The sequence below is a fragment of the Xyrauchen texanus genome, chromosome 17 (assembly GCF_025860055.1).
Source record: "Xyrauchen texanus isolate HMW12.3.18 chromosome 17, RBS_HiC_50CHRs, whole genome shotgun sequence".
Classification (NCBI taxonomy): Eukaryota; Metazoa; Chordata; class Actinopteri; order Cypriniformes; family Catostomidae; genus Xyrauchen; species Xyrauchen texanus.
The window spans coordinates 32966323-32982160 of record NC_068292.1 but is presented as its reverse complement, the minus strand read 5'-3'; the positions used below and the strand labels follow the sequence as shown (position 1 = coordinate 32982160).

The 15838-nt window shown below is 39.6% G+C and overlaps 1 protein-coding gene across 1 annotated transcript in view; it reads right to left on the bottom strand.

The window, feature by feature from the left end:
• si:dkey-34d22.1 (discoidin, CUB and LCCL domain-containing protein 1) overlaps window positions 1-15571 on the bottom strand; it is a 37650-nt gene extending 22079 nt beyond the window's left edge. The window contains exons 1-6 of the mRNA XM_052147317.1: window positions 15344-15571; window positions 11719-11940; window positions 5477-5614; window positions 2357-2408; window positions 2194-2266; window positions 1824-1957 (exon numbers count right to left, since the gene is read on the bottom strand). Coding sequence (XP_052003277.1) covers window positions 1824-1957; window positions 2194-2266; window positions 2357-2408; window positions 5477-5614; window positions 11719-11940; window positions 15344-15443 — 719 coding nt within the window. The 5' untranslated portion in view covers window positions 15444-15571. The remainder of the gene's footprint in view (window positions 1-1823; window positions 1958-2193; window positions 2267-2356; window positions 2409-5476; window positions 5615-11718; window positions 11941-15343) is intronic.
• Between the last annotated feature and the right edge of the window lie 267 nt (window positions 15572-15838).

Here is a 15838-nt window from a genome sequence, read left to right as displayed (position 1 = left end):
AGCTCTTCATTATCAATAACTGGGTTATATCTTCTTTTGTCTGAGCATCCTGCGTCACTCAATACAACAATTACATTTGAATAGAAAAGTACGTATATGCAAGAGCAACGTCTGGCAGAAGACATTGACCATCAATCACTCTCACTTGGACAAAGGCATGCCCAAGATTCTCGTCTCGCATCTGCTCCAGAGGGAAATCCCCAGTAGGGAATCCTTTACATCATCTTGACGCGGAGCTGATGCAGACAGCCCCGGCTCTGCCTCCCCAGCCAGTGCATCCCACACTGAGACACTCTGTTACAGGATGGGTAAGGTGGGAACTAACCGCCGCCTCGACACTACAGTATGCTTTTGTCCCCGGAATTGAATTGTCACAGTCACTACAGGATATTCGTGGTTATCCCTATGCACACACCTTACTTTCTCCTTGTGACTAGCACCCAAAGCCTCGTCTTGAACCAGGCATTGATGGATGAGGTTTGGCTGCAATATGAATCCATCAAGGCCTGGGATGTACCCTGTTTCATACTCACGGGTATGCGGTACATCCCAGCTCGATCGGGGGCGGCCTGTGGTGCATCAGGGACCTGAATTAATGTTCCCATCTCCATTACTGGGCATTGGTCCCAGAAATGCCCAGGCTCCCCGCAGCTCCAAAAGACCGACCCAGGCTCCATGCCCGCGCCGCGTCCACCAACCTGGAAGTGAGAGTGAAGAGGAGCAGAGGAAACTGGCGGGTAGTGCAGTCCCCGGAGCAGAGGAGCTGGTTTGGGAGGGTTACTTCCCGTTTCTGGAAAGGAGGAATAGGAGGAGATGAAGGTGGAGGAGAGAGAGGGCATGGAGACAGGAGAGAGAGAGAAGAAAAAAAGGATCTTGGGGCTTGCCGGCTCCCGAATATAGTGCCATATGGTCCTCTGCCAGCTGGATGGCTGTTTGGAGCAACACTGGGTGGTGGCACTGGACTCACTCTGCTGTCTCTCTCAGAAGCCAAGCAATAAAATGCTCCACCAGGTCGTTCACAGCCCTGACGACGCATTGCTTAGCCAGCAACCACCACTGGCAGGTGTCCCGTAGCTGTAAGCTAAGCCCAGGGTCAACGAGCAGAGGCATTGGCGCTGTTCTTCTGATGTCCAGCCGACAAGTTGCAGGATGGCTTTCTTGAGATCGCATACACCAGGAGGTTCTCTGCTGGCAACTGCTGCGCTGTGAGTTAGGCCTCCCCGGAAAACAGCGGTAACAAGTGGACAGCCCTCTGGCAGCTTGGCCAACTGCATGCTCTGTGTGTTTGTGTGTGTGTGTGTGTGTGTGTGTGTGTGTGTATGTTGTTGTGTGGGTAGCTCTCCCCTCACTGGCATCTGGCTCACTCTTAAAATCAGTCTCTACTTTTACTGCAATGACAAACAACTGTTACAGACAATCATTACCAGGTGATGATCCTTACCATTGTCATCTCTTGATCTCGCTCTCCCTCCACAAGTTGGCGTACAACCACGCCGCTAGCACCACAATCACCATTAGCTTTCTTTGTATGCAATGATAGTGAATGGTGACAGAGGCTAATATTCTGCCTAACATCTCCTGTTGTGTTCCTTGGAAGAAATAAATTAATCTGTTCTTGGAACAACATCAGGAAGAGTAAATGCTGACAAAATTTTACATTTTGGGTGAAATATCCCTTTAAATTGGACTCAAAATAGTTTTTTTTTTTAGAACATGTTTGTGTTCTGTTACTATACTGTCTCAAATGCATATGGATCATAACCCTCTGTGAGTCTGGTTCATTAAAGCACACATGCAAATCCTCTGGCAAACAATACACTCACGTTTTCGACAGTATTCCATTAGCAAAGTTTGACTCATACAGAGTAATACCCCTCTGCAGGGACACGTTGATCATGCCACCCAGACTGTCTGAAATAACCCCAGCATGGATTGCAGCTTTGCACAATACAGATGTCTAGAAAAACATAAACAAACGTATGCTTTGCAACATTACATCATACAAATGTATTAACATTCTCTGTCACTTGTGCTTTATCAAAATAATCACTTGACCTTAATGAAAAGGGCCTGCTTGAAGCTTTTACAAATATATTTTGTGATATTAATCCATATACAGTAGTAAACTCAAATGTGATGACACTTAATAATCCCTCTATTACACAAAGCCCCATGCTGTAGTTAAAAGCTTACATCACGGTATCCTTGGCCATGCCAGCCCCAGATATCTCCTGCAACACCTTTGCAGCCTGCAGGACAGAACGCACTGGAAAACAGAGCTCAGGATTCAGACATTAAACATTAAAAGCATGGTTGCCACCCCTCCAAAGGTAATTTGTTGAGGATTTCTTTGTACCTGATCTGCTGAGAGGAGAAATGTGTTCCTCGATGCAGGCATGAAATGAGCTCTATGAGAGAGAACATTGAAATTAAATGTAAAGTTACAAATCTATAAAATTAATCTATTAATACAACACGCCAGAACATGTGCTCAATAATTTGGCTATATTCTACCAACATATCTCTGACTTGACAAGACCACGTCATGCAATCTCTATGATGCTGTATATACAAAGAATACTGTATACACAATAAAAAATTGCTAACAGTAAGGTAAAAATCTCCAGTATTTTACTGTAAAATCAATGCAGGCTAGGTAATTTTCTGTAACAACACAACCAATTACTGTGAAAAAAGAAATTTGATTATCGTAATGCATTATGGGAAAATTGTGTTTCATTTGAAGTGTTATGGTGTCTAGTGTTCCCTTTGAATAGGGCCTTGTTTTATTTATTTATTTATACAAGTTGGTGCAGTTGTGTTTAAGAACACAAGTTATGTACTGTGATGTATGGAGAAAATTTGACAATTTAGTGGTTGACTGTATGTCAGACCATGATGTGTAGTCTACACTAAATGATCAATTTGAAAGTAAAGAAATACTATCAATTTAAAAGAACATTGAGGGAGGGATGTTTGCAGTGATATTCTTTGATATGATTGGTTTTATCTCTCATTAACTTTTAGAAAGAAAAAATAAATTAAACCAGGCACGCATTGATATCAACCCTAAGCATACAAATCATAACTATGATGACAATTAACAAACAATAATTACATGCAGAAACACTGTAAATATACTGTGAAAGTAGTGCAACTAGTAGCCAGTAATTTACGGTAACTCACAATCATTTTTTTACTGTTAGGCACATAAGTATGCAGAGGCCAGGAAGCCAGTCAAAATTAGGTGCATTGCACAGCTACTGTATGTTCTATAAGACTTTATATAAACAACTTCATACACAACAGGAAAGAAAGGAAGATACAAACCATTCCTGCTCAATCCTGTGCAACAACATGGGACTTCTAGAACATTTGACTGTACACTGGTCAAGAGGTCTTTTCTGGAAAGTTACAGCCTCAAACTTTCTAAATACGCTTCATGTTTATAAATGAGTGGGCTGGATTTTTGACTAATGTGTAGTTGTTGACACATCTGGGACAGTGCCTAAGGAGTGGCAGAACGGGGTGGTGGTTCCCCTCTTCAAAAAGGGGGATCAGAGAGTGTGTGCCAACTACAGGGGTATCACACTTCTCAGCCTCCCTGGTAAAGTTTACTCCAAGGTGCTGGAGAGGAGGGTTCGGCCGATTGTCGAACCTCAGATTGAAGAGGACCAATGCGGTTTTCGTCCTGGCCGTGGAACGACGGACCAGATCTTTACTCTCGCAAGGATCCTGGAGGGGGCCTGGGAGTATGCCCATCCGGTCTACATGTGTTTTGTGGATCTGGAGAAGGCGTATGACCGGGTCCCCCGGAGAGACTGTGGGAGGTGCTGCTGGAGTACGGGGTGGGTGGGGGTCCCTTCTTAGGGCTGATCCAATCCCTGTACGTCCAAAGCGAGGGCTGTGTCCGGGTCCTCGGCACAAAGTCGAGTTCATTCCATGTGGGGTTGGTCTCCGCCAAGGCTGCGCTTTGTCACCAATCCTGTTTGTGATATTCATGGACAGGATATCGAGGCGTAGTCGAGGTGGGGAAGGTGTGCTGGTTCGGTGGACTGGGGATCTCATCGCTGCTTTTTGCAGATGATGTTGTCTTCATGTCATCATCGGTCCGTGACCTTCAGCTCTCACTGGATCGCTTGACAGTCGAGTGTGAAGCAGCTGGGATGAGGATTAGCACCTCTAAATCTGAGGCCATGGTTCTCAGCAGGAAACCGATGGAGTGCGTACTCCAGGTAGGGAATGAGGTTTTGCCCCAAGTGAAGGAGTTCAAGTACCTCGGGGTCTTGTTCACGAGTGAGGGGACAATGGAGCGGGAGGTTGGCCGGAGAGTCGGGGCAGCAGGGGCGGTATTGCACTCGCTCTATCGCACCGTTGTCACGAAAAGAGAGCTGAGCCGAAAGGCAAAGCTCTCGATCTACCGGTCAATTTTTGTTCCTACCCTCACCTATGGTCATGAAGGTTGGGTCATGACCGAAAGAACTAGGTCGCGAGTACAAGCGGCCGAAATGGGCTTCCTCAGAAGTGTGGCGGGCTTCTCCCTTAGAGATAGGGTGAGGAGCTCAGTCATCCGTGAGGAGCTCGGAGTAGAGCCGCTGCTCCTTTGCGTTGAAAGGAGTCAGTTGAGGTGGTTTGGGCATCTGGTAAGGATGCCCCCTGGCCGCCTCCCTAGGGAGGTGTTTCAGGCACATCCAGCTGGGAGGAGGCCTCGGGAAGACCCAGGACTAGGTGGAGAGATTACATCTCCACACTGGCCTGGGAACGCTCGGGTCGCCCAGTCAGAGCTGGTTAATGTGGCTCGGGATAGGGAAGTTTGGGGCCCCCTGCTGGAGCAGCTGCCCCCGCGACCCGACTTCGGATAAGCGGTTGAAGATGGATGGATGGATGGTGTAGTTGTTGAATAACATAAAAAAACAAGATTTTAAGTTAAATGAATCTGTGTATGTGTGTGTGTGTGTATATATATATATATATAAGAGAGAGAGTATATATATATATACAGTATACACAGTATATATACTGTATTCAAAACAGAACCTGAATTATCCTTTCACATACTTCAAATCTACCCTTGGTTAGGGTTAGTATGTGTGATGAGTATGTGGATTTTTTTATAGTTACCGGTACCAAAATATTTTTTACAATGCAGAAGTGGTGTTTTTAATTTGGTCTAGTCTGCCAAATGGAAGAGATGTTTATTTAGCAATCTGCACACGGTGGCCTGTTTATTGACTAAGTTCTACTTTCAGAGAACAAACAGTCCCTGCCTTGTTTACTCTGTGCCTATACAACACACTCAGAGCATGAAGAACCATGGAGCCAGATGACGTAATCTATTAGCTCATATTTTGAATAAGTCACTAAATCACATACTCTATGTTGATAGGTAAGAATTCCATTTCTGTCTAATATTTAAATGATACATGGGAGTATGGTGGGGAGAGTGTGATGTTGGCAATGAGCTGTTATACAGTACCTGAGTGCTGACTGGTTGAATATGACATCACAAAACCTCGTCCAGAACGATGAGTGCCGGAGATGAAACGCACAGTAACTTCATTAGTACTAACTGACACATTCTTGTTCTTTGCCGCTAACTGCCCACACAGAGGACCTGGAAACACAAAAACATACAGTGTAAATCAGTGGATATGGGCCACACCTGCTGTCACATGGCTCATAGTGCAGGCTGGCTTCCATGTTCAAACATACACACAACAAGGACACACAAAAGTGAATTACATGCAGTACAGTAGAGATTAAAGGAATGGTTCACTCAAAAATGAAAATTCTCTCATTTAATCACCCTCATGTCATCCCAATCTTCAGCAGAACAATGGTGGCCGAACTTTGAAGCTCCACATATCACATAAAGGCAGAATAAAAGTAATCTATACAACTCAAGTGGTTTAAACAATGTCTTCTGAAGCAATCCAATTGGTTCTGTGCTGAACAGACCAAAATGTAACTTACTTTTCACTATAAATGTTGACAGCAGTCTCCTTGGCAATCATGATTTCAAGCTTGATTAAACTTCCTATTCGCTATGTGCACAGGTGACGCAACGAACGTTCGAAATCTGCGTGGTGGGCGGGGGGACTTCCGGTTTAGGTTACTACCGGTATTTCCGATGTAGATGTTGTGGAAGAGTGAGTGGCAAGCTATCAGTGAGTACCGTATGTAAAATGTTAATAGTAAATAAGAAACGTCTTACATATCAGTATCAAATTGGCAACTCTAAATTACATTGTAGTGTTCCTCGATGTGCCGTTTCATCGAGGTATAATTCTGAAGTTTTCATCGTTTTCCGCATCAGCCTGAGGTACGAGCTCAGTGGCTAATCAAGATAAGACGCGAGAACTTCACTCCTACCGATAACACCCGGGTATGCAGTCGACATTTTAAGCTAGAAGATTTCATCATAACCACAGGACGCCGAAAACTTGTTCAAGGAGCTGTGCCATGTCTTTTTGAGTGGAACAATTTTTGTTTACCAGCGCCAAGGACTGTATTTTTCTCTATGAGCTTCCATATACTGCTTATATATTTTGTAATTTACTATGCTGTTTGTTTTTTGTATCTTGTGATATACCTTTCAGAAAATTGTCTGAAATATTGACAATGTTTACATTTGTCATTTATTGTCTTTTACACTGCCAGGAGGAACACAAATACATGAGTTAATTCAGACATTTATTATACAAAGACACAAGCTGTCATACTACACTCAACAATAACATTCCCCCTATAATTGTAACATTGTGATGCAACGTTTGACATTTTGTATGAGTTATGAGTTTGTAGATAACTAGTCCACATAACTGCACATAATACAGTACTCAACAGTACTTTAATGCTTCTTTGCACTTCTGGTTGGATGTCAACTGCATTTTATTGGCTCTGTACCTGTACTCTGCTAAATGACAATAAAATTTAATGTAATCTAATATCTACTAACACTGAATTCATAATAACAAAAGGTACCTCGTATAGGTTTGTTGTTTATGTACATACATGTGCATTTCTTAAAGAGAACTATTTACATTAATTTTCACACAAACACATGTTTTGTACAGTCTGATACAGTAATGCAACATTATGATTAAGGCTCTGCCAGCCACACAGGAGCACTCAACCTCATAGAGCTGAACAGGGGTGGAGTCTTCTAGGACAATCTTTTAAAAAACAAAAAAGTGTGTTATCAGCAGAGATCACAAACTGATCAGATATCTCAAAGTCAAAAGTGCATTTTGCATTATTTTTCAAGTTAGCTACTATGAGTTAGAGAATGAGGTTACTTTAGGGTTAGTAAGAAAGTAAGTTAGTTAAACACAACACAATATAAACAGCAAAGCAACTGTCTCAACAACCAGCTTCTGGGGTTTCATATAGGAATGCTAGGTCTACTAGAACACTAATAGGGCAGGCACGTGTCATCATAGTGTTACCTACTTCAAACGTTTGGCTAGCTAGATAGTTGTCTAAGATGTTCAACTTGTTTAGGTAATTATACATTTGTTTGCCAGTTTAACCCATCATTGCCAAATTGAAGCCCCAGAACAGAACTAGTTGGATCAGACGAACAACTGAACTGTCTTTCATCCTACTCTGATGGTGTGAGGTTTCTCATGTTTCCTCAAAGATCTATGACAGGTAGCACGCATGCTGACTCTCCCTGTTTGTCTTTACTTGATACTGGGGATAACCAAATACTGTCAATACATGTAACTGAACAACACAAGTCATTAGTTTATGGGTGATTCTTAGACTATGGGCACTTTTATGTACTTTGTAACCAAAAATGTCATTTTTAAAAAATATGACCAAAGTACAATTGATATGGATTGCAAGAGTAGATTTGTGTAATACTTTTTATATTATAATACATTACAATACTTTTTATATTTAGATTATAATATTATTTTTATTTCTAAATTATACTTTTATATTAATTGATTTCATTTAGATGAAAGAAAATTCAATTTTGTTGGATCATTTATTGCTTATATTTTTGCCTTGCCATAAGTTGTGTCAGTTATTTACACGCACTGTAACCGTTCATCTTTGAGACAAATCAGTTGTATACATCAAACTCAGCACTACACTAAAAACAGTTGTGGTTATGTTTAATGGCTTTGTGAATTGAGTTTACTGAGTGTGATGAGTTTAATTGTTTTTCTAATAAACATTTCCACTGTTTCTCTACATTCACGTTAATTCATTGTCATTTCCACCACCACCCACATTTTTAAAAAATATTTAAAAAGTTCTCATCACACATTAAAAATGTATCCACAATTTACGAGATCATGCTCTACTTAATATAAAAATGCAAGTCATTTATTTTCTAATAAGCTCTTGCCCAAACCAATATTACATTTCAGAGTGTGACAGGTGTACAGTTCACCGTTTGGTCCTTAGGGCAGTTCATTTATCTCATTGACAAATGTATAATTATTGTACATTGTGGAAAAACTGATAAAACTAGTTACAAAAATGATCCTAGACAATTCTTGACTGACATAAGTTATTCTGTTTTTAAATAACAGCATTGAGATGTGGTGGAAATGACATTTCACTGCTGTTATCTAAAAACAGAATAACTCATAACTTCTTAGTTATGAGACTGACACAGTCTCATAACTTCTCTTGTAATCTAAGTTTGTCCTCTTACAGACCTTAAAACTAGACAAATAATTTAAACTTATGAGACGGTGTTACGTGACTTTTGCACAAGTTTTTTTATTCAACTTCACAAGCCTAAAAGTGCCCCTTGTTGAAGAAACGCCCATACATTTATTCAATGTCAGATAGTAAAATGAACATATAATAAACCACATGTGACCAACAACTAAAATTAATCGTTTAATAAGTATTTTGTAAAGGTTACTTTCTAGCCTAACGTCACCTAGCATCATCGCTAACGTTAGGGCTACAGCTAGCTAAAGACATAGCATAACTTACCTTCATAATTGTCAATGAATGAAGAGACGTATATCTTGAAACCCTTTTCCCTCTTGCTCTTGGGAGCCGGTGATGACGCTTGAATTATTCGGTGTACGTCATTTATCGTTATCCTTGGCAGATGTTGAAGGGATCTGGTGTAGAAAGCCATGTTTACCTGACAGTTACCGGCGTCGTCGATGAACCTAACGTAGCGTTAGACCGGAAATACCATCGCCACCAGTGACATCTGACAATCATGGAACGTTCGTAAAATCAACTAGCCAATAGCGCCATCTAGCACTCTGAGCAACTACTAGGAAGTGTAATCAAGCTTGAAATCATGATCGTGCCAAGAGACTGAAATGGCAAGATGTACAGTGAAAAAGGAGTTACAATTTAGTTTGTTCTCACCCAAAACTGATTGGATCACTTCAGACGACAATGATTAAAACACTGGAGTATGGATTACCTTTATACTGTCTTTATGTGATATTTGCACCTCCAGAGTTCTGGCTACAATTCACTTGCATTGTATGGACCTACAGAGCTGAGATATTCTTCTAAAAATCTTCAATGTGTTCTGCAAAAGAAAAAAGTCCTCCACATCTGGGATGGCATGAGGTTGAGTAAGTGATAAGAGAATTTTCATTATCAGGTGAACTATCCCTTTAATATACACTTTGTTTACTGTAAACAGTAGCTCTGTCCAAAACCTTGGGAACCTCACTGTCTACTGTCAACATAGGCAGCTGACTTCTAAGGCAGCATCCTAACCTTCATGGAACCAACAAGGTGACTAACTTGAAACACTCTAAATAGGTAACAAGTCTCTTAATCTCACGAGAACCAAACAAGAGACAACTCACAGTTGATTCCAGAGGTTTAAGGTTACCACGTTGCTGAGCTAATTAAGTTATACTCTAATGAGAACAAGCACATAACTCTAAATATTGTTAATTGTTAAAATAGTAAATTAGATGGAATTATTTTTATTGGTACGTTTCAGTATTAAATTATATTATAATCCGCATTTCTCTCGATCTTTGATACATTTTTGTTCTAAACTTGTCGCTGTTTATTCTGTGGCTGCCTTATCTGCAAGGGATGCAAGCGATGTGGCCTTAGGAGACATTCACAGTGAACACATTTTGCTTCCATTTGTTCTGTTTCTCAATTGTTTTTCTATGTAAACATGTACTAGACCAGAGTTTCCCAAAATGAGGTACATGTGAGGTGACAATGGGACAAATAAAATTCTTTAACGTTCTTTAAATTTCATCACAGTCTAAAATAACGTACAAACTCAGATCATGTATTTCTCACTGGCAAAAATTATTTTGCATGCCTTCTAGTGCAGGAACACCAAAATTGTTGTCATAAAGGTCAGATGAATATGCAATGAAAAAATCCAATCTTTAGCATCTACTCATGCTTTGTGTGACACAGTACACAGAATCTTTTTTCGCCAGCCCAGCACACTGCTAGGTGACGTAGCTTAGCGATAGCAAGTAAAATGGATACTTTTACCAGACTCGCACATGTCAGTCGTCCACGATTTTAGTTTGTCTGTTTTTTTGTTGTTTTTTTGCTTCTGCAGATTAAAACGTAATTTGTATTTAAGGATAGATGCATAGGGTGTTTCTGATGGTATAAGTTCATAAGCTTTGATAACAGGAGTCAGACATCCGGTGCGGCCAAATAATTTTACACATTCACAAGCAGTAATTTTCACTCACATTTGCTAGCACAATAGAGACCTGCTTTTACATTGTTGCATGATGTTTTTTCAGCAAATGAGCTCCATTTTGCTAACAGTGTCAAATGTGACATATAAAATTCACAATTGCACAGATACTTACCCGCAATTCTCGAAGTTGGCCGGCAATGCTGTACTTGCAATGATGCACAATTACAGACACAGAACTGAACGCTACCACGACGCAATGAGGGGACAGTTTTCAAGTTATGCTGTTATATCATATCTAGCAACATACAAATATAAAATGTTTAATATAAGGGAGTTGTTTTACAAAGATAATTGTGTTATACATATTTTCAAAATACCTTGTTTGAATGTTTTCTATGCTTTACAGAGGGGGTATGCTGTAAAAAGTTTGGGAACCACTGTACTAGACTGACAAATTTGACCGTTGCGTCATGTGTCTCTTTTTTTAACGTCTTGCGCAGGACCACCACATTTTTCAGACAATATGTCAAGTTTCAAAGAACTTCAACTTTTAAAAGATGTGTCTGTTCTGTTAGGCTTTAGTGCATTTTTAACTTCAAAACACAATCCTTTGCACTCTCACTGCCATAAAAGACACACACGTTAACGCATGTGTGCATTTTTGCCTCATGGGAGCCTAAGGTAAATCATGCCCTACCCTCTTGCTGTGTGTGTCTTGCCACTTTTATGTGACTATGAAAGAGCCAGTCTCATATCTGCCATGCAACAACAGAGCGGAATGCACCATGCAAGCTGCAGGCATGCTCTTCTTGTCATATGACTTAGAGAAAAGTGCCAAGAAGCAGCATGAGCTAGGCTCTCTGGAATTTCTCAATAACAACAGCTCGGTATATGGCATTGCAATAGAATTAACGGTTGGAAGCTGGTGAAAAGGTGTAAGTATGCTTCTTGTACCAAGTTCAAAATCATATATCCAGATCATTCATTCCGAAAAAAACATGCTTGTGCCACTACTGACACAAACATACAACCTTATATGCTTAGATCTGTGTCATTCCCTAATGTCAGTGAGAAAGAGTTCATACCCACTCTGGTGTCTCCATTGCTATCTGTGATGGTAAGAGAGCCAGCTATGCAGTCTTGGCTCCACTCCAAGTCAAAATCCCCAAAGGTCAAGAGCAGTGTCTGGTCCTTTGGTATCCTCAGACTCCATTCACATTGGGTGTGGTTGGGGTAGGTTCCTGGGAAGTTCCATGAGGCCAGTGTGCCACTGGTGGGGCTCAAGATTGTGTGTCCACACCCATCGCCTACGGGGAAGAAGAGAGATCCTATTGATATTGATATGGAAAAAGGAAAAAAATGCCATGTATATAAACTTTTATTTTGTGTGGTTTCGTGTTTTAGTTTCGACACATAATTTCAACCACATATTTTATCTCAAATATGACTTCCATTTTTATCAAATGCAGTATCTAGTTTCGCTCTCTGCATTTTTTTTAGCACATGAGAAAATAAGACATAGAACACTTAGAGAATGGAGGGTATTGGTTGGTCGTTGTGTATGACTGGTTATTAAAGAGAGGATGAAACAGCTAAAGCTTGTGCAGTAAGTGGGCTTGCCAATTTTGCCAGTATTAGTCACACTTGAGGGACTTTCCAGAAATAACTTTAATGAAAGCCTAATTGCTGTCAGGCTTGGTTGATGACAGGTCTGTGTTGTAGGTGAGTAAAGGGTATCTTCCACAGACGTGGTCTACCAAGTTCATTAGGTTGACATCATAATGGCAACATAACTCCAAACAATTGGCAACTAGTCTGCAGTTCCACTAAACCACTTTGACATTGTGCATGCTAAAACTGAATTCCAAAATTCTATATGTGGACTTTGAGTGGCCTGCTCCATATGGTGTAGGTAGCCCCTATGTGAATGAACTAGAGTGGAGTGAGCCCTCAGCCATTCTGTCTCAGTCTCTCTCAGTCACCACTGACTCATTTGTGTTTAGAGCTTTGCAATGCTTCCGTGGTCCCCATTTTTCCACTGGTGCATATTATCTTTGAATCTACAAAATCTCTTGTTGCTTTGTACAATCTTAATCATCACAGAGGAAAAAAGATTTTGTGGTCAAGCTGTTAACTACACTCAACTGGCAATGTTTAAAAACTATGTGTGATTCAGCATGCTCAAATGGCTGAATGTTTTATTTGGTTTGAGAGCAATTTTATCTACAAGAGTAATTTTACAGTAGTATTTCCCTCCGTTTTTGGGTGTTGCTTCTCTGTTTCTAAGAGTTAATAAAGTTTGGTGACCCACTAATAATACAATATACTGTATTGTTGCTATTAATGTAATCAACAGATGGACTGATTCAGCCTTAATTGATAGGGTATTTAATGTTTAAATGTTCTGGCTATTGATCCAGGGATAATCAAGATTTTTTTTTTTTTTAGAAATTTAAACACATACTCTAGGCAATTATTGTTCTTCTCTGTGGAACACAATAGGAAATGTTAGGCAAAATGGTAGCCTCAGTCATTTACTTTCATTGGATCTTTTTTTTCTCCATACAATGAAAGTGAATAGTGACAAAGTCTAACATTCTGCATAAAGTTTTATTTTTGTGTTCCACAGAGAGAATGTCATACAGGTTTGAAACAACATGATGTACATTTTTAATAAAAATGTTCCTGTTTGGGTGAATTTCCCTTTAACTGCCATTAAAAAATGTAATTCTTTCTGTTTAGATTCTTACTCACTATTTTCTATTGTAACTTGCAATTTAGCCTTTGCACAACTATTGCTAATTAAATGTTTCATCATAGCCTCTGATGTGGAATTGCGGTAAGCTTCTATAGTTTGGTGTTTAAGAATTTCACTTGGAAACACCAAAGCCTTTCTAGCATGTCAGTCCATTGGCGGCACACCCTCGGGAGGCCTTTTCCAGTCAGGACAGTGCAGCTCCTATCTACTTGAATGGGAATGCCGAAATCTCAAAAACTGTTGGTCAAGATTACAATCAAAGAACATATTTCAAACAGCAAAATCCATCTAAATGTCACACAGCCTTAAGAATAATAATCTTTGGCCACAAAAACAAGGAAGTCTAATACAGGAACACTGAGATCCCTGTAGTCTAGATACGTTTCCATGAAACTGCCCAGAGTAGTCTACTTTGGACTCCCCAAAGAGCTCATTCTCTATCTTAATGCTTAGATTTCTTTTAATCACGGCTTGGAATTCCCATATAACGTCTCACAAAACATAGCCTAAGGCAATATTTAGACATTATCCTTAATTTAATATCAGGCAAACACTATGTTGACACCTGTACGATGTGTGTAAGTTGAAGTGCTTTAAAGTAATGTAATGCTTAAGGATACAACTACCCATGGGTAATAAAGACACTAGCTTATATAGAAAATAACATTCCTTATAGCTGAGCTACTTTCACATCACTGAGTAGGACCATCGATAGGAATCCATCATCACCGGTACACTATTGGGCAACATGTAATTTTACTTTCTCGTCAGGGGATTTGCAGGCACGTCACTGCAGGCCTGATCCCATGTCAGACAGGATGTTCAGATTTTTAGGTTGTCACCTCACAATTTTAGGCTGTCACCTAGTCAATCATATTACAATTGTAAACTCACAAAAAATATTTGTGCACAAGCTGTTGTTCTGCCTAATCTTGATCAAGTTCCATATCTTTAAAAACTTTCATGCAATATAAAATAATCTAAAAACTAGTCAGCATCCCCCTTGCAAGCACGCACTGTCAGATTTCTGGGGGAGGACATATGACTGGACAGCGTGCTTCCATAACTACTAATAGTCTATGAATCTGGCTGTAGTGATTCATGCAGACCCCACACATATTGAGAAATACCATATATAAACTCATTCTTCCTGCAGCCTGAACATGTATACTCATGAAATTTATAGATAGGCCACAGGACATATTCTGGCTGCTGATTGGATGTGCCTGTGATGTTATTTGGACAACTATTGCCACTCACACACACACTCGCTGGTGCAAATATCCATATGAGGACTCTCCATAGACATAATCATTTTTATACTGTATGAACTATAGATTCTATCCCCTACCCTTAAACCTAACCCTCACAAAAAAAACTTTTTTTTACATTTTCAATAAAACATTGTTTAGTATGTTTTTTTTAAGCGATTTGAATTATGGGGACACTAGAAATCTCCTCATAAACCACATTTATAGCATAATACCCTTGCCAATAAACCCACACCACCCACACACACACACAAAATGAACTGTTAAAACACTACACAATTATACAGTAAATAATTTTGGTCAGTATACTGTATATAAATCTGTGACTGATAAGACTTTAGACTTTAATATATACATATATATATTATCAACATATTACATTTAAATAAATATTATAAAATTATAAAATATTAATATAAGTAATATTAATAAATTAATTATTATGATACTAATATCTAATAATATAAGTATAAAAATATCCATTATTTACAATAATAGGGATCATAATCATACAATTTTGAAACCCTTGTATTGAATGATATTGTCAAACAAGAGAAATATAACTATTGTAGTATAATACATGTTTAGAAAGAACTACTGTAAGACTCTGAGTATAAGTTATTGAAATTGTCAGAGTGGATGTAACCTTGTTGGTTGTAAGTGTAGCAGGAGTAACCTCACCCTTTTGACCGCATACCAACACCATCGTTTCAATGCTGAAAAGAAGCCAAATCCTAAGGAATTCGATAGTATCCCAGATACCTCCAGTCCTAGCATGCATGGTTTTCTCCTGGATATTGTTTCGCTGACTCTAGCATTCAGATTTTAAGCCATGAGTTCAATTTACTAAAATGTCGTAATCTATCAACAGTCTCGCGATTCTCATCCAAGAAGACAAGTTAAGAGGCAAACAAGTAGCCCGTCCCCGATTGGGCATGGCATGGGTTAATTTCCTCTCCTCTTATTGGCCTCAGGAGTCAGGACGTGCTATTCAACTTACTTTTTTTTTTTTTTTACCATACTTGACGTTTTACTCTTAGAATAACTCTTTCCCCGACATTTTCCAGAAATAATGTACAGTATGATGGGTGAAATGCAATTGAAAATTGTAGAAACCACATTTGGGTACAAATAAAGCACGTTGTTGTTCAACACTGTAAAGGGAATACCTGAGTT